Source organism: Ursus maritimus (assembly GCF_017311325.1).
Source record: "Ursus maritimus isolate PB19 chromosome X unlocalized genomic scaffold, ASM1731132v1 scaffold_X1, whole genome shotgun sequence".
Classification (NCBI taxonomy): domain Eukaryota; kingdom Metazoa; phylum Chordata; class Mammalia; order Carnivora; family Ursidae; genus Ursus; species Ursus maritimus.
The window spans coordinates 68429678-68449802 of NW_024423319.1; the positions used below are offsets into that span (position 1 = coordinate 68429678).

Below are 20125 nucleotides of genomic sequence, written 5' to 3' on the forward strand. Positions count from 1 at the left end.
ATTGGACCCTCTACCTCTCACCATATAGAAAAACTAACTCAAGATGGGTCAAACACCTTAATGTAAGAGCTAAAGTTACAAAAAATTTAAAAGAAAACATAAAAATTTGTGACCTTGAGTTAGAAAATGGTTCTTAGATACAACACTAAAAGCATAAGTGACTAAAAAATAAATAAATTGGACTTCCTCAAAGTTAAAAAAAAAAGTGTGCTTCACAATATACCATCAAGAAAGTGAAAAGTGGCAGCTGCTTCTGGGGGAGTGGAGCAGCAATGGTTCCTTCTGAGTAAGGAAGCCATAGCAGAGCTGGCTACTTTTGGGGGCTTAGCAACAGCAGCTCCTTGTATTGAGGATCAGTGCAGTAGTGGTTTCTACCCTGGGGGAACACAGAGGTGGTGGCTCCTTGTGGGGGGACAGGACATAAGTGGCTCTTTCTTGGGGGGTTTGGGTCTGTTGATGTCTCCTTCTGGGGGAACAGAATGTCTGTGGGTCTTTGGGTGGAGAGTTAAAGCAGCTTCTTCTTGGTGGGGTATGTGGAGTGCAACAGTGCCTTCTGGGGTAGGGCAGAAAACAATGGCTCCTTCTCCTGAAAAATCCAATATTGGTGATTCTTTCCTCAGAGGGAATGAGCAGAAGAGCAGCAGTTTTTTCTGGGTGTGGGGCATGAAATGGTAGCAGCTTCTTGGGAGGATGTCATGGTGGTGTCTCCTAAGGGAGTATAGCAGTAGTAGCTCCTTCTCTGAGGAAACACAGTGGCAATGACTCCTTGTGGAGCTGGGAGCAAATAACCTGTGACTCCGTGGGGAGAGGGAAGGTTGGCAGTGGCTCCTTGGGGCTTCTCCTTAGGGGAAAAGATAAGCTTTGAGGGGGCATATAAGCTACAACTTTTTCTTGGGTTGGGGCAGGGTGGTAATGATCCTTGCTTGTAGAAGTGGCAGAAGGGCATGGACTCAAGGCAGCTCAGTCAGCTGGGGTCAGTGCCAAGAAAGACTCCCTGGTGGTGGTGGTGGTGAGGGTTGCTAGGGTCCACCTTCTTTTCTCTTCCCCCATGACTGTTCCCCTTGGTACCAGCTGCATCAGACAGGGATGATGTAGGTAATATACTTCCTACACTCTTTTTATATAGCAATGTTCAGGTTTTTACCTGAACATGTTGCTACAATTTCTTCATTATATTCTGAAGCTCTCTTAGAGCTATTTGTGTGGGTATATAGTTGTTTATTCCTTATTTTCCATTGTTATGGTGGGAAGAAATGAGCATTGAGACCTCCTTAGTTTACCAATTTGCTGACATCCATCCTGTATAATTGAATTTGTATAAAATACTCAAAATGGGCATATCTATAGAGACATAAAGTAGATTAGTGGTTGTTCAGGGCTTGGGTGAGCAGGTGATCAGGGAATGATGGCTAAAGAGTGAAGAGATTTTTTTTTTAGTGGTAATGATCTTTTAAAAATTGTGGTGATGTTACAAAATCCTGTGAATATACTAAAAACTATTGAATTGTACACTTTAAATGGGTGAGTTGTATGATATGAAAATTACAGCTCAGTAAAACTGTTATAAAATTAATATGACATCAATTAGAAGATGGATTGGAGAGGACAAAACTTGGAGGCAGGGAAACATGTTAGGGGGTTTTGTAATAGTTCATTTGAGAAAATAAGGATCTATCCTAAGGCAGTAGTATTGGGAATTGGAAGGAGGATAGAATGGCAATACAATGAATTATAGAGGTATAATCAAAAGAACTTACTATTTGGTTGCATGCAGACTGTGTAAAGGTGGGAAGACAAAGAAGACTAAAGTTTTGAGTCTGGGTAAATAGAAGGGTTTTGATATCATTACTAGATGCTGGGATCACACATTAAGTTAAAAGGTTCTTTTTTCAAAGGAGGGAGGTGAATTCAGAACAATTTTGGTTTTTGATGTGTTGTCAGGATAATCTTCAAAAGATGTCCAGTATCTAATTAAAAATTTCAGATTGGAGCTTAATGGCAAGGGAGATCTGGTTAAGTGTTTATGAATTACCAATACATAGATCATAACTGACACCAGAAGGTAGCTAAAAGCTTCCATAGAGAGAGTATGGAGAAAGGAAGGAGGGGACTAAGGACAGAGCCTTGGGGAAACAACTGAATATAAGAAGCAGCAGCAGGAAAAGGAGAACCAAAAAAGGAAGGAGGGAGGACATTGTAAGCGGAGAGAACAATATCAGAACTGCTTTACCAGAGGATTGGACCTGGGCTCTTAAAGATAGGGACAGTAGAAGAGAGGCTGAGGGTGTCTCAGGAGGGAGAAAAACAAAGTCACAAAAATAGAATGGAGACTGGCATGGAAATAATAGAAAAAGATATTAAAGGTCCTGAGACTCACTCACCACAGCCTCTTGGGGGACCTGAGATTTGGGGGGAAAATTTGACATGGCCCAACTGGCAATCCTTATTATCCTTCCTAGGCGAGGTTCTCACTTACCAATGGAACATCCCAGAAAGGTCTGGCCCAGGGCCCAATGATTCTGCTTGTGTTTCCTGGATCTATTATTCTGCAGTGGATCCCATGAAGGTAAAGACAATATTGGTTTCCTGGAGGTGAGTTTCATAAATGGGCAGAGCCCAGCCCTGAAATACTGGAGCCCATAGTTTGGAGAAAATTTCTCAAATATGGGGCTTATTTTAATAGACAGAAGGAAGGATGAGGGGAATAAGTAGCACCACATATTTGTCCTAAGGGTTTTCTTCTTTGTTTTCTTTTTCATGGATCCTATAAGTCAATATGCTCTCATTTAAAAAGCCTAGGTTTGATTGTCAAGAGATTTTAGTTTTAGCCCCAAATTTGGTTCACTCTTGCCTTTGGAGTGACTTTAGATGACTAATTATCTCCCTGTTTCCTCATCTGGAAAATGAGTTTATCTATCTAGCCAACCATTCAGTCTGCTGTCAGCAATCATTTATTGAGAGACTATTTTAGGCATTTTACTTGGTGCTTTGGATGAGAAAAATCTTAAGGTACAGATATATGTATATCTATCTATCTATCTATCTATCTATCTATCTGTCATCTATCTATCAGCTCCGTAAAAACCATATAATGGAAAGTGCTATAGAGGGTCCATGAGAGAGTAATTACTTCTGCTTGAAGGAGGAGATAATGAAAGGGAACCTGGAGAAGGCACCGCAATGGAAGGTGCATGTACTTTAAACCTTGAAATCTAAACAGCAGTATACCATAAGATAAGGTATATGGCAGAGGGGAAGCCATAATAGGAAGAAAAAAAAAAAAGCATGAGGAAAAGCACTAGGTAGTGAAAGTGCTTGTGGGTTTGGTGATCGATTGATAGACCAGCTTAGTTATAGTATAGGTTGGATAGTACAGCTAACCTGTGTCCCAAGATGGTTCCGAGGATGAATCCAGATAACAAGTGGAGGTGCTTATGAATGTAAGACATTATGATACAGTGCTGAGCACAGTAGACTTGGATGTCAGCCTTTCACCCTTTAGAGAACTGCTACCCAGGAACAACTCAATTTTGTTTACTGTGTCTTCCTTTTTCCCATTCTCAGGACATGTATAGTGGTCTGATTGGACCCTTGACCATCTGCCGAAAGGGCACCCTGGAGCCCTATGGAGGACGGAATGACATGGACCGAGAATTTGCTTTGTTATTCTTGATCTTTGATGAGAACCAGTCTTGGTATCTGGAAGAGAATGTGGCAACCTATGGGCCCCAAGAGTCAGGCCGTGTTAACCTACAGGATGAGGCTTTTCTGGAGAGCAATAAAATGCATGGTCTGTAGAAAAGAACCTATCCCTCTTCCAAAGAACTCCCCACTGGTTGCATGGGGGTATATGATAGGCCCATCACTACCTAAGGGAGCATAATTCTTGAAAGGATGGGAAGGAAGGTAGGAAGGTGGTAAGTGGACAACTTAGAAGAACTGTCTCTTAACTATTGTACATTTATATACACAAAGCAGATAAGCAGTCCACATGAGATCAGGTATTCATAAAGCAAGAGGCTGACTCTCTAAAGTTGTTGTAGTGACACCAGCATACTTTAACACACTAAAAAATAAGATGGACGTTTATGACCCTCAGTATACCTGGCGAGTTGGCTGCTTATGGGCCCTCTGCTTCAAAATCCTGAGTTTAGTCTCTCAATATCATCTTATTTCTTTACCATTCTGAATCTGGGATCTGCTTTCTCAATAGATTCCAATATAGATGGATGAAGTCAGCTTGTCTTTTAGTCTATTTTCAAAACAAAGTTTCAATTTACAGAGAATAGAATGTTGGATTTTTATTACATACAATGAAGAGCTTTTTGATGCTTGGATGTATTTTGGAAATAAATTGTACATCCAAGTCTTCCTTTATTTCAGAGATCTGTGTATCATTTCACAAATGAGAAAATCTGAGTGATAACTTAAATACATTGAAACGTATGAAGTGATTTCTCACCATCCTTTCTAGTGCAATATTTCTTTGACCTGACCTGCGAAGAAGGTGCAGCTTTGATAGTGACTCCAATGGAACTCAAAATTAGTATCTCATTGTCACATAGATTTTAGCAATTTCCCCTTGATGGAAATAAAAGTGATTCACATTGGACTAGAAGATTCACAAAATGAATGATGTGAACTTTCTAGTTCCTGTCAAATCAGAGAAATAATTTGCCCAAGAGAAAAAGGGAATTAGGGCATAGTTAGGCCTTATTAGTGCCCATTTGTTTAGTTAATGCCCATTTCTATCTGTTAATGTGTTAATTCATCTAAACTCTTCAGGTATCAGTCCATCTACTTATTTATCAGGTATCTGTTGAGCTCTTTCTGAATGCTGGTACTGGAGATAGAAAGATAATGTTGGGGCGCCTGGGTGGCTCAGTCGTTAAGCGTCTGCCTTCAGCCCAGGGCGTGATCCCGCCGTTCTGGGATCGTGCCCCACATCGGGCTCCTCTGCTGGGAGCCTGCTTCTTTCTCTGCCACTCCCCCTGCTTGTGTTCCCTCTTTCACTGGCTGTCTCTCTCTCTGCCAAATGAATAAATAAAATCTAAAAAAAAAAGATAATGTTGGTAGCTGAGTAATATTCCATTGCATATTACTCAGCTACCAGAAAGAACGAGTTCTCAACATTTGCTGCAACATGGACGGCACTGGAGGAGATAATGCTAAATGAAATAAGTCAAGCAGAGAAAGACAATTATCATATGATTTCTCTCATCTACAGAACATAAGAACTAGGAAGATCGGTAGGGGAAGAAAGGGATAAAGAAAGGGGGTAATCAGAAGGGGGAATGAAGCATGAGAGACTATGGACTATGAGAAACAAACTGAGGGCTTCAGAGGGGAGAGGGTGCGGTAATGGGATAGACTGGTGATGGGTAGTAAGGAGGGCATGTATTGCATGGTGCACTGGGTGTTATACGCAACTAATGAATCATCGAACTTTACATCAGAAACCAGGGATGTACTGTATGGTGACTAACATAATAAAAAAAATTTTTTTTAAAAAGAAAGATAATGTTGGGGTCTGAGGGAAAATAAATAATATATTCTTCCCTTCTCTTCCAGATTCCTGAACCAATTAAAATTTAAAAAAAAGATAGAGAATCTTAAGATCAAGTGTGAGCTTACTAAGAAGGCTAATTGGAAACAATTTATTTCTGAAACTAAATGGACTTGCTAATACTACCCCTGTAGTGGATAGGTTTTCTACCCTGACGTTGACATAAATAAACAACAATAGCCCTCCCCTTTGCAGGGGTAGAATCTTCTCTATAGTGGCATAGTAAATCTATTTGCATTATTTTCTGTGGTCAGATTGATTCAAGAGATAGAAGATTCAGAGGAGGTGGAGTTGAGCATTTTTTAGTTCTTTTTTTCAAATTCACAATTTAGTTGGGATAAGTAGAAACAGACTATAAATTTTCCTCCCATTATTTCCCCTCTTGGAGTGTAAAGTAAAAAATTACTTCCCCTCCATAAGAACATGAAGGGAACAGGAATGTGTCCCGGACATAGTCCTGACAATGTGAATTAACATGGCTATGGGTAGTTTGTTGTCTTCAGAGCATAGGATATGGCCTGGGAAGAAACAGATAATGAGGCCCATGCATTAATATCATTATAAAGCTCAAGGACATGACAAATTCTTTTTATTTAGCATATGTTGTAGGCTCAGGTGTCTGCTTGGTGCTCTGAAGAATACAAGGAAACTATATTAGTATAGTACATACATTCATTTCCTGCTTACTAGGAACCCATAGTCTAGTTGGGGATATGAGCTTCCACAAATTAAAAGATAAGTGTACAAGGGAGTTTCTGGTGAGTTCCAAATAGTGGTACAAACAATATTGGTGGGGTTCAGAGGTAGATGGATGTTCAGGGAATGAGAGGTACTAAGAGGAGCTAGATGAAGCAAGTGTTCTTGGATAAGGTGAAGTTCTGACTGGGTTTTGAAAAGATGAATAAAAGAAGGCAGGATTTCTAGGGGGAAAAGATCAGAAGCATGAGCAAGTACACAAAGAACATGCATATGGTGACATATGGGGGATGGTGAATAAAATGCGCTAATTGGAATAAATGTGTTAGATAATGAGACATGAGTATGGGAATGTGGTTTGGGCTTATATTTTGAAGGACCGTGCTGGCTGAACTAAGGAGCCATGGTCTTGATCTTTTAGACAGGAGAGAGCTATTATAGTGTTTTTTTTTAAATTATTATTCACATATGATGTATTATTTGTTTCAGGAGTACAGGTCTGTGATACATCAGTTTTACATAATACACAGAGCTCATCACAAAACATACCCTCCTCAGTGTCCGTCACCCAGCCACCCCATCCCCACCCATCCCCTCTGCTCCAGCAACCCTCAGTTTGTTTCCTGAGATTAAGAGTCTCTTACGGTTTGTCTCCCTCTCTGCTTTTGTCTCATTTCATTTTTTCCCTCTCTTCTGCTATGATCCTCTGCCTTGTTTCTCAAATTCCACATTATCAGTGAGATCATATGATAATTGTCTTTCTCTGATTGGCTTATTTCGCTTAGTATAATACCCTCTAGTTCCATCCACATCATTGGAAATGACAAGATTTTTTTGATGGCTGCGTAATATTCCATTGTATATATATACCACATCTTCTTTATCCATTCATCTGTCAATGGACATCTGGGCTCTTTCCATTGTTTGGTTATTATGGACATTGTTGCTATAAACATTGGGGTTCAGGTGCCCCTTTGGAGTACCACATTTGTATCTTTGGAGTAAACACTCAGTAGTGCAATTGCTGGGTCATAGGGTAGCTTTATTTTCAACTTTTTGAGGAACCTCCATACTGAGGTTTTCCAGACAGTTGCACCAGCTTGCATTCCCACCAAGAGTGTAAGAGGGTTCCCCTTTCTCCATATCCTAGCCAACATTTCTCATTTTATGACTTGTTAATTTTAGCCATTCTGACTGATGTGAGGTGGTATCTCATTGTGGTTTTGATTTGTATTTCCTTGATGCCAAGTGATATTGAGCACTCTTTCATGTGTCTGTTGGCCATTTTGATGTCTTCTTTGAAGAAATGTCTGTTCATGTCTTCTGCCCATTTCTTGATTGGATTATTTGTTCTTCAGGTGTTCAGTTTGATAAGTTGTTTATAGATTTTGGATACTAGCCCTTTATCTGACATGTCATTTGCAAATTTCTTCTCCCATTCTGTGGGTTGCCTTACTTTTGTTGATTGTTTCCTTTGCTGTGCAAAAGCTTTTTATCTTGAGGAAGTCCCAATTGTTCATTTTTGCCTTTGTTTCCCTTGCCTTTGGAGATGTATCTAGGAAGAAGTTACTGTGGCCAAGGTCAAAGAGGCCTGTGTTCTCCTCAAGGATTTTGATGGATTCCTGTCTCACATTTAGGTCTTTCATCCATTTTGAGTCTATTTTTGTGTATGGTGTAAGAAAATGGTCCAGTTTCATTCTTCTGCATGTGGCTGTCCAATTTTCCCAACACCATTTGCTGAAGAGACTGTCTTTTTTCCATTGGATATTCTTTCCTGCTTTGTCAAAGATTAGTTGACCATAGAGTTGAGGGTCCATTTCTGAGTTCTCTGTTCTGTTCCATTGATCTATGTGTCTATTTTTGTGTCAGTACAATACTGTCTTGATGATTACAGCTTTGTAATAGAGCTTGAAATCAAGAATTTTGATGTCATCAGCTTCGGTTTTCTTTTTCAACATTCCTCTGGCTATTTGGGGTCTTTTCTGGTTCCTTACAAATTTTGGGATTATTTATTCCATTTCTGTGAAAAAAGTTGGTTGTATTTTGATAGAGAATGCATTGAATGTGTAGATTGCTCTAGGTAGCATAGACATTTTAATAATATTTGTTCTTCCAATCCATGAGCATGGAACGTTTTTCCATTTATTTGTGTCTTCCTCAATTTCTTTCATGAGTATTCTATAGCTTTCAGAGTACAGATCCTTTGCCTCTTTGGTTAGATTTATTCCTAGGTATCTTATGGCTTTGGGTGCATTGTAAATGGGATCAATCTCTTAATTTCTCTTTCTTCTGACTCATTTTTGGTGTATAGAAATGCAACTGGTTTCCGTGCATTGATTTTATATACTGCTACTTTACTGAATTCCTGTATGAGTTCTAGCAGTTTTGGGGTGGAGTCTTTTGGGTTTTCCACATAAAGTATCATATCATCTGTGAAGAGTGAGAGTTTTACTACTTCTTTGCCATTTCAGATGCCCTTTATTTCTTTTTGCTGTCTGATTGCTGAGGCTAGGACTTCTAGTACTATGTTGAACAACAGTGGTGATAGTGGACATCCCTGCCATGTTCCTGATCTTAGGCAAAAATCTCAGTTTTTTCCCATTGAGAATGAGAGCTATTATAGTATTTTAAGCAGTAGAATGACATGGTCAGATTAGTTATTTAGAAAGACCACTCTGATAACACCAATGTGTAAGACAGACTGAAGGGAGGCAAATGGCTAGAGATTAGAGATGTTAACAAGTTATTGCTATCATCAGACATGATAGGGATTAGCTCTAAAGCAGTGGCAATGGGAAGTTGAAATGAGAGAAATGAAACTTTTTTTTACAGCCATTAATGGAAAGCTCTACAGCAACCTCAGGGGTCTTACCATGTACCAAGGAGAACGAGTGGCCTGGTACATGCTGGCCATGGGACAAGATATTGACCTACACACTGTCCACTTCCATGCAGAGAGCTTCCTTTATCGGGTGAGTAAGAAAAGGGCTGAGTACCTCAAGAATGATTAGAGGAATGCTTTGATAGTCATTAAGGAGGCAGGGAACAACTTCTTAAGGAACAAGGTATTAGTTAAAAGAGAAGAGATCTTGTACATGGAGAATTGAGCTGGGAATTCTAGTTTGGCCGTGTATTCCAGGGTCAGTCACTTCCCTCTAGTCCTTAGCTTTTCCTTCTAGTATAGAAGAAATGAGTAACTCATTTATGGTGTAAGTAGGTTAAAGAAATCAATGTAATTGGATATCAGACAAGGACTGGAGAGATGGTGAACAGTGATCTTCAGAGCAAGAAACTTCAGAGTGATAGCTCAGAATCTATGGAAGTTCTCAATCCATTATCAGAAGAACTTCAATTCAGGAGCTACATGAACAACATACAGGTTTAAAACAAAAAGATTTAGTCTTAGGGAAAGGGAGCAGAGTTGAAGTCATTGATACAGAATTAAAGATATAGAAGTGTGATAAAGGTGATAGCATGGAAGGGAAACTAAATTGAGTTCAATTTCTAAAGGAAATATGTGTTTCCTTCCTAGGAGTCAAGTCTTAAGCTAAATTCCCCAGATGTCAGCCTGCTGAAAAGTATGGAGATATTAGTTTTAGCCCCCAGAGGAAGCTGGAATGTCTTTTACTTTGGGGCACTTTAAGAAAAAGTAGGAAGAGAGGGTCTCTGTTGATTTGGTTGTGTGGATGGGTTTATAGGGAAGATGGATAGGTGAACACTTTAAGCTGCTCTCTGATCTATGAATCTTGGAGTCCCGTGTCCTGATTGGGACATCTAAGCTTTTTTAGCTCCTACAAGCTCTGAGATTATCTCTTTACCCTTCATTTCCTCTCCCCACTCCCAATCTTTTTTTCAGAATGGAGAGAGCTACCGGGCAGATGTGGTAGATCTGTTTCCGGGGACCTTTGAGGTTGTGGAGATGGTAGCCAGTAACCCTGGTACATGGCTGATGCACTGCCATGTTTCTGATCATGTCCATGCTGGTATGGAGACCCTCTTTACTGTCTTGTCCCAAAGAGGTAAGGTCTTACTTTCCAAGACTGGAAATTTTCAAGTGCTTTATGTAGCCTACCGGAACCAGTTAATCCCAGAAATCCTTGCACCTGTTTTTCTGATCCCAGAAGAACCACTACTTAAGACAGAGCATGCCCACCCAGGTGTTCTCCCAACTAACATTTCTCATTCTCCTTTGCCCCCTTGTTCTTGCCACCTCCTAATTACTTTGACACCTATTGATTTCACATTGGTTGACCCAACCTGAAACTCGTTAGGCTCTATGCATTGATGCTTAGCATAGATATGCTTCCTTTGAAATATATGTCATTTGAATATGAATTTATTATTTTAAGAATCATTAGAAATGCTATCTCAAGAAATCTTGCAAATGAGTCCTTTCTTTAAAAAAATATAATTCTGATAGTCACTTCTTAATTGATCTGTTTTTTGGGGCTTGTGAAAAAGTTCTTTCTGTCTTGGAACAATTTGATCTAAAGCTAGGTGGAGATATTGGCCTTCAATTACAGCTTATCCCAGAAAAAGTTGCTACCAAAGGTAAAAAAAAAATGTTTTGTCTTATATAATTATATGGAGAGTGAATTGCTGGGGTAATTTCTTTACCAATCAATAATTGTTTGTCACGAAGAACATAGAAGTTTAGGCTACCATAGACTTTGTGTCTTTGGGTCCTTAATTGTTTAAGAGCCTCTTGACCTGAGTCTAGGATTTCCAGTCATTGGCATGTTATCAGTGGAAATAGAAAGTTTAAAAATGTCTTTGGGCATTCAAACAAACTTATCAAACCAGGGTAGAGAACACAATTCTGCTATGTACCCCTGAAGAAAGAGAAATTGTCCATTATGATAGCCTGTATCTTTGAAAAACTTTCTTCTCTAGTAACCCATAGTGCTAAAATGTGGCTTCAACTCACTACTCCTAGTACTATTCCTTACTACCCAGATAGGTCCACAGAATTCTTTGTTGTGTTTTGTCAGTCCTTAGAACCAAAGTTAAGTGATGAATTGATGTGTCATCAAGATGCTATAGATTCAGGGTGCCTGGGTGGCTCAGTCGGCTAAGCATCTCCTTCTGCTCAGGTCGTGATCCCAAAGACCTGGGATCGAGTTCCATGTTGGGGTCCCTGCTCAGTGAGGAGTCTGCTTCTCCCTATCCCTCTGCCTCTCCCCCCTCACTCATCCTCTCTCTCTCTCTCAAATGAATAAATAAAATCTTTAAAAAGTATATGCTATAGATTCAAGATAACAGGTTCTATCTGTCTCTAATAATGAGTTATCCAAAATCTGGACCATTTAATAGACAACATACTACCACAATACATATCATCAGAGAACTTCCATGAATAAAGATAGCTCATACCTCTGACAATGAGCCCGCCCATAAAGCTCACCTATTTGCTTTTTTGTTTGTTTATATTCACGATAGTCTAAGTCAATATTGTTCCAACTACATATGTGCTAACTGGCCAACCAAAGGAAATAGTTGAAGATAGATAGGGAAGAAAGGACTAATTGTTGAAACCGGGTTCCTGGTGAGGAAACAGGGGATGAAAACTGGAGCTAAAATGAAAAATTAGACTGGAGTAAGTTTTTGTTTGTTTGTTTGTTTACTAAAAGGGGAGAAAGGACAGAAAAGAAAATGATCAATGTGTACGTTTGGGTGAGGGGCTTGTCAGAAAAAATATTTCCATTTTATGGTCTCTGCTTCATTTGTGAGAGAGAAAACAGAGTCATTTGCTGAAAGTGAAGGATAGTTGGTAGGATAAGGAACTTGAAGAGATTGGGCTAAGGTTTGAAATAACACTCCAGGAGATGGGAAAACAAAGTTTACTCTTAGTGATGGAAAATCAATTAATTATTGGCAGGCAGCATTGAGGACCTGAAGTTGGACACAAAGAATACTGATATTTACAATTACATGAATTTTCTCCACCAATATTCAGCAAATCAGACAAAACACAGGGAAAGCACAGTTACTGTTGTTTTCGGTAAATGATTTTTAACACTCCTAGTAAGTTAGTAGTTGAGGTGATATACCATAGAGTCTAGCCAGACTAGGAATGGGGGGGGGGAGACAGGATGAAGCTGATAGTTTAGGGGAAAAAATGGAAGGATCCAGGAGCTAGAGATCTTTATGAAGTGAGGATAACAGGTTAAATGGAATAAATAGCATTAAAGCATTGAAGGAATAGAAGAAGGCTGTTGTTAGATTTTATATTTCTGAGATGGAGCAGTTCTGAATAATAAGACCAATGTGACCATGGGAGGTGTTGATAGAATAAGAGTAGATGTACAAGTTGTTGGAGTTAAATGTTCCAGAAACTGTGAAGCTTGAGTGGTGAATGGTGGGAATTGAGAAAGAGGAAGACTGAGCCAGTTACCACTTCATTCCATGAATGAAAATAACTACTATGTAACAATGATAAAAAATGGTTGTGGGTTTTCTTACCAAATAATATAAACCTTAAATGAGACAGATATTTACCACAAAAAGGGGGGGGGAGGAACAATTATCTCAAAGCAGTATTGAGAGGATATAAAGGAAACATAGTCCTCAGAGAAGAGCTTAGCTTCATTAAAGCCAGAAGAGGAAGAAGTGTTCTGAGAAGAGTTTGAATATTTAGGGATGTAGTTTTGACAAGGAATAGAAATTTCCTAAAGGGAGAGTAGGAAAGGGTGACAAAAAAAAAAAATGTGGGTAGGAAGTACCAATAAATATGTACATAATGGCAGAGGGGTGACTTACTTTTTGTACTCCTAAGCCTATGTTTTTGCTTATATTTTTGTCACTACTCAAAATCAAATCCATAAACCAATATTTACTTTGACCATAAGGTAGTTAATTCCAGGTACCTTCATTTTGCTTCAGATACCACAGAAAAATTCCTCTAACCAATGCCAATGCCCACAGCAAAACTGTGGATTGGTAGGAATAATAAACAAAGTTAATTATCTTCTTGTTTTCCTTTTTCCAGAACGCGTAAGCACTATCACCATCACCAAAGAGATTGGAAAAGGTAAGGAGAATAACGCACAAACTGGGTAGTTACATGTGGTATGTACTTGGGGAGAAGTGTAGTGCCTCTAAAAGATGAGACTCACTGACCAAAATATGGACTACAATACTAGCAGGAAGCATTCTAAGATTTCTGTAAGACTTTAAAACACAGGAACCCAAGATTCAGCTTCTCTAAGCAGGTTTATTCTCTCTTGCCTCCACTCCTAACTTCCTAAATTGAGGAAAACAACCTCATCCCCAGTTAAAAGTTGCTATCTTAGCTTCCCTCCTAATGTGTGAGGGGGAAGAAAATTCAGGTTTTCGCTGGGTTGGACATGAAGCAGCTGTAACACAGACATAAACTACTCACAGAGATAAAATGAAACTAGTACAAATACCATATATACAGTCTGCATCAGCTATTTTTATTCTTGTATCTATGGAATACCAAATAGCTGATTCTTTGGAACCAGCCATTTCTGCCCTTCAAAAAAAGTAGAAATTCTTGTCCTATCTAAACTAGGTCCAAATAGTGTTTTCATTCTCTCCCACACCATTTGTACCTGGACTGAGAAAAACTCAAAGTTATGAGAGCTAGAAGGGACGTTAGAGATTTAGTCTGGAGTTTAGAGATTAGTTTAGAGATTTAGTCTCCAGTTTAGTCTGGAGAATTTTTTTCAGTTATGTTTGGAAAAGTCCTGATGATCTCCCTAAGTAATTTATAAACTGTCAACCAGGGGACTAGGGTGTGTCCTGGAGGGATTGGGGTAAGGTAAAGTGAGGCTGAGAGAGTAGAATGCCATACATATACGTGTGTGTGTGTGTGTGTGTGTGTGTATACATATTTTGTATGTATATTTGGATACACATAATACATATTTCTATGTACATACATACTCATAAGCTCTTACTTGTTAGAAAGGTTTCACAATGGGGAAAAAAACCTCAAAAACTGTTGGTCTAATAAAACCGAATATCCACATGAGAAACTGAGAGATGGAAGGTAATTTGTCCAAGGTAATTTGTCCATGGTAGAATGTAATCTCAGAACTAGGATGTTTTCCAGCTTCCATTTGAACTCATTATATTTCATCTCTCCATTCTTTAAGAATGTTCTTTCATCCATTTATATATTTATCAAACATGTGCTGAGTTCCAGGGACACTAAAACAAGTAAGACATACTCACTAGTCTCCAGGAGATTTGTGTTTAGATATGGAAAGAGACACAAAAACAATAATTGCACTGCTGGTATACATTGTTTAAAAAAAGGGCAAAAAATAACAACTATCAGTTATTGTGCATTTGCTATCTTCCAGGTGCTATACTAAATATCTTATAAATATTAACTCACTTAAATCTCACAAGAAACCTCTGAGCTAAGTATGGTTCTTATCACCATTTTATAAAACAGGATACTGAAGTCTAGAAGAGAGGGGGATTAGTTCAGTTGGCCCAGGCAAGTAAATCATGGGAATACAAACTGTACAGATACTTTGGGAACACAGAAGAAAGGACCATTAACTGCCCAGCTAAATTGAAGAAGGCCTTGCAGAGACCTGTAACATTTAAGATGGGTATAGAAAGGTGAAGAGAGAAAGGGATTTCAGAAAGTCTTGGGAGCCTGAAAGAGGGTCACTTACTCTGAGAAACAAATGAGTTATTGTGGCTAAAGAGTAGAAGATAAAACTTCTAAAAAGCAGATTAGAGCCTGATTGTGAGAGTTGGAATGCTTGGCTTGATTCTGAGTTTTACTCTGTGGGTTAATTGGAGATCAGCAAAAGTCTGTATGCCAGGAACTAAGACAACCAGATTATTTCACCTGGAAAGGTCAATGTGACATCAGTATTATCATGACCTGAAAAAGTGAGAGACTGGACAGCACAGTGGCAGGCAGTTGTCATGGTCCAATAGTCAAATTGAGCATTGATAAACTAGACGATTGAGTTATATTGCCTCCCTGAAGATTCTACTCATTGCTCTCCATTCTATCCTCTGGAAACATGCAAACCAAATCCAATTCTTTTTATTAGTATTTTTTTATGTCACAAGCTTTTATATATTTGAAGAAATATATCAAGGCTGTTTCTACTCTGAGTTTTAGTTCTTTCCATGAGGGGATTGGGACCTCAATAATTCATAAGGGCTTTCTCAGCTGTGACATTTTGTTACACAAATTCTTTGTAAGCTCTAAATCTGTCTTCATCAGCTGGTCTTTTTAGGGATAGGAGCAGTTCCTCTGTCCAGTTTCAACAGAGTTATTTCCTCTTTCCCAGGAGTTGACTGCAAATAGTGCCACATTAGAGTACTCTCCAGCCAGGGTTCCCATTTTTCTCTTATTCCATTTCAGCAACAATCCTCAGAGACATTGGAGAAGACAATGTGAGGATGCTGGGCATGCAAATCCCTGTAAAGAATATTGAGATGCTGGCTTCTGTTTTAATTGTTATGAGTGTCATTCTCCTGCTCATTGCTCTGGCTCTTAGTGGTGTGGTCTGGTACCAGCATCGTCAGAGAAAGCTACGACGCAACAGGAGGTCCATCCTGGATGACAGCTTCAAGCTTCTGTCCCTCAAGCAGTAACAGGTGAATCCTGCAACTGCACAACTTGAATGCAGTCCCAGAAGGCCATGCTCTAGTAACTGACCCCGCTGTCAAAGGGACATGGGTGGTAGACAGGCAGAGGAGGGAATCAAACTCATCTGGGCATTTCTTCACCTATTTATTTACATGGAAATTATGTACTTTGTCTTTCTCTTTATTTTTTTTCTCCACTTGGGCAGCTGGAATGAGGGAGTCCCCTTGTATCCTATATCACAAATTTTAACAGCTGGATTATATCAACGACTGACACTTGGAAGATCTGGAAATTCCTAATAACCGATTCTTCTTACAAAGTAGATACCAAGGGTAAAACTCATTGATTAGGTTTCTGTTGCTTTTCAGGACCTAAGCAAGTTCACTCTGATCAAGGTTCAGTGAGCTGTGAAGATAATCCACATCTAAACTAAGGATTAAGAAAATGGGCATGATGGAGAGTGGGTGGGGTGGGATTTGAGGATCAAACTTTTATTTTGATTCTCCTTAGAATAAACTATTTTGGAGAAGTGGGTAGATGGAATATTGTTGCTATGAGTACCTGCAACCCCCGGAGCCAAAAGCTCCTCGGGAAGTTAGTCCTCCAAGTTTCTGGCACAGTTACACTAAAGGGTATGTTGGGTGTCCTTTTCATATTTTAGGCCACAAATCCTATACATTCAAGTACTTGGTAGAAGACTGTCAGAGTGAACATAGTTATTTTAATGATCCCTGTGGCCTCTGGGAGTTTGTGACAATGATTGAGGCAAGGAGCACTCACTGGGGGAGTATAATATGGGTCTGCTTATCCTGTTGTGGAGCCTGCATGTTTGCGTTTTGGAAACGAAAAAGCTGTCTTAGTCAGAATGGTGGGTACTATATTTTAACCCGTTGGTGCCAATATATTTTTGAATTCTAAGAAAATTTTCCAGAGGGAAATAGAGGGCTGAGACAAGGCTTTAACCTGTCCACTGGGCAAGGAGAGGTGGGCACAGATCTTGTGGACTCTTTGCAATTGGGGGTATAAAAGGTCTATTTGCAATTTGGGGAACATTTTAATAAGACAGACTCCTTCTCTCTTGTACCTCAAAGCAATATTCCTTTGTCACTGTAAGTTCAAGCCTCTCTGAAATCTTGGTCAGAGACAACAGACAGACAAGATATAAAGCAAGGATGAGATAAGATGACCCACCCTCACTATAATATCCATAATACCATTTTACATGGCAAGTGGAGAATAGAAGACATAGAGGCAGAATGAAGATAATAACTGAAATATGTAATGCTTTACACTTTACAAAGCATCTAATACCTGATTGCATTTGACTTGTTTTAGTTCCATCAGGGTGAAACTCTGTTTTATATTTGAATAAACAAAGGATCAGATAGAATAATTCTACCCAAGGCCATTCACTAGAAGTTGAGCAAGTGTTCGTGTCTTAATCTGTTTGACTCCAAATACCTGTTTTCATCCTGGTATATCATGGGAACTTCATTGACTGCAATTTTCCTGTCTTCTCAGACATGTCTGCCTAGTCAGGTACACTTTGAGATCAAATGTAGAAACCCACAGGGCTGGTATTCAGTTGCCATATAATGTTGAAAGTTGAAGGAGAAAACACAGTCCAAAGCCTATTACTCATCTTGGCTTACAGTGGTCATTGGCTTTCTGGAGACCTTTACTGGAAATCACAGACACGTAACAGGGGAAGGAGATGATGTAAAGTTAAATCACTAGTTGTAAAATCAAATGATAGAGTATTTAAGCATATTTAAGTATTTAAGTAACCAATATACTTAACAGCAAAACTTTTTAGCCTATTGTTAATGTGGAATATTGAAAATCCAGTGTACATTGGGGACTCTATAGTTAATAGCTATGATTTGCATGCAACTGGGAGGTTGTTAGTTTGGTCATGGTCATGAATATGAGACAAGGAGAAGTAGGTAAATGGGGGTACATTTCTTCTGAGTGTGTAACCCTGCTTCAGATCAGGAAATGTAAACCTAAGCCCATGTATTTCAAAAAAGGATGTATTTTTGTGGTAAGTTTACTCCCAGTGGGGATGTAAGAGATGTTTTTGACAATTAAGTGACACTTCCATTCATTCAGTGGATCAAGCCAGAAATCTCCAAAGTCAACATATAGGCGAGTCTTGTCTGTTTTGTCTCCTAAATTGCTGTAACTGGTTCATTTGTTTTTATCTTTACTACTACCACCCCAGTATTTTTAAAAAATGTATCTTACCTGGACTAAAATGGTAGCCTCCTGATCACTCTCCTCTCATCTACTCTATCCCCTTGCATTTGATTCTTCATGCAGAAAAGTGATGTTTTAAAAATACAAATTAAGCTTACAGTTCAGATGCGATGCCACAAACTCATCTATCTTTAGAGATAAACGCTGTAAATAATAGGGGCGCCTGGGTGGCACAGCGGTTAAGCGTCTGCCTTCGGCTCAGGGCGTGATCCCGGTGTTATGGGATCGAGCCCCACATCAGGCTCTTCTGCTGTGAGCTTGCTTCTTCCTCTCCCACTCCCCCTGCTTGTGTTCCCTCTCTCGCTGGCTGTCTGTATCTCTGTAGAATAAATAAATAAAATCTTAAAAAAAAAAACACTGTAAATAATAAAAGAGACAATAGAAGGACTTAAAAAATAGAAAGTAGAAGGCAACCTGGAAAAGAACAGCAACAAAGCAACTGGGCATCTTCCCAACACCCAACCTAGCAGAACACAGTCCAAGATCGAAGAGGAATCCTAATGACAACCCCAGATGGGCCTAGAGGCACAAAAAGGACTTAAGGTGGAGCCCTGCTGACATCAAGTAGCCAGGAAAGCTGGTCATCATCTCCTTTTGCCAGAGGCTCCCCTTTCTTAAGCAGACATTGGGAAAGACCTGCAAGGGGAATCTCAGCATAGCAAGCTGCCCAGCCCAGGAAGCTCGCTTCTGCTGCAAGCTGGAGAATCCCTTTCGCTACCCAGAGACAATAAGGGGCTCTGTCAGGGATCAAAAGAAGCACCAGAGAAACCAAGCAAAACAAAATACCACAACAAAGTCTCTGAAAATTACATTATCATTGGAACACAAAATAATGCCAAGACCTGTGTGCTAAATATAAACAGGGTGAGTACCTCCTAAAATAGATTATTTAAATATGCTTTACAATCCGATCATATCAAGAACCATAAAAATCACAACTTGAATGAGAAGGCGATCAAAAGACACAAAAACTGAAATGAATCAGATGTTCAAATTACCTGAAAAGAATTTTAAAACAGCCTCCATACAATTGCTTCAACAAACAATTACAAATGCTTCTGAGACAAATACAAAAAAAGAAAAATTCAGCAAAGCAATAAAAGTTTTTTTTTAAGATTTTATTTATTTATTTGAGAGACTGAGCATGTGAGAGAGCACAAGCAGGGGTAGGAGCAGAGAGAGAGGGAGAAGCAGACTCCCTGCTGAGCTGTGAGCAGGGAACCCAAAGTGGGGCTGGATCCTAGAACTCTGGGATCATGACCTGAGCCAAAGGCAGATGCTTAACCAAATGAACCACCAAGGGACCCCAGCAAAGCAATAAAAGTTTATATGCACACACACAAAAATGGAAAGTAAAGAACTGTAAAATAAATAAATAAATAAATAAATAAATAAATAAATAATAACTGAAATAAAAACTTAACTGGACGGGCTCAATAGTAGAGTTAGGGATGACAGAAGATAGAATTAGTGTACTTGAGGACAGATCAATATAAGATACTCAATGCAAACAGAGAAAATGGACTGAGTGAAAAGAGCCCCAGGAGCTTATACAACAAAAGCAGCAGATCCAGCATTTATATCATAGGATTTCTAGAGAGACAGAAAGAGGGTAGGATTGAAAGAATATTCAAAGAAGTAATGGTTGAAATTTTTCTAAATTTGGAAAAGATAAGTTTACAGGCTCAAAAAGTTGAGAGAACCCAAAATAAGAAAACACAAAGAAATATATGCCATGGCATAGCGCATCTAAATTTTTAAAAATGAAAAAAAAAAAAAAAACTTAAAATGTCCAAAGGGAGGGCACCTGGGTGCCTCAGTTGGTTGGGTGTCTGCCTTTGGTTTGGGTCGTGATCCTGGAGTCCTGGGATCAAGGCCCGCATCAGGCTCCCTGCTCATTGGGAGTCTGCTGCTCCCTCTCCTTCTCCTTCTGTCCCTTCTCCCCCACTCTCTCTTTCTCTCATTCTCTCTCTCAAATAAATAAATAAATAAAATCTTTAAAAAATAAAAACATT

General features: G+C 39.2%; 1 protein-coding gene across 6 annotated transcripts in view; it reads left to right on the plus strand.

Annotated features, from left to right (window-relative positions):
- Nucleotides 1-15856, plus strand: part of HEPH (hephaestin) — an 84884-nt gene extending 69028 nt beyond the window's left edge. For 4 of the 6 annotated variants that reach the window (XM_008710665.2, XM_040630666.1, XM_008710666.1 and 1 more), the window contains 6 exons: nt 2460-2566; nt 3565-3790; nt 9095-9234; nt 10119-10281; nt 13251-13292; nt 15624-15856. In XM_008710665.2, coding sequence (XP_008708887.1) covers nt 2460-2566; nt 3565-3790; nt 9095-9234; nt 10119-10281; nt 13251-13292; nt 15624-15856 — 911 coding nt within the window. The remainder of the gene's footprint in view (nt 1-2459; nt 2567-3564; nt 3791-9094; nt 9235-10118; nt 10282-13250; nt 13293-15623) is intronic. The other 2 variants (XM_040630667.1, XM_040630669.1) reach the window with 1 other exon arrangement.
- The last annotated feature ends 4269 nt before the right edge of the window (nt 15857-20125 follow it).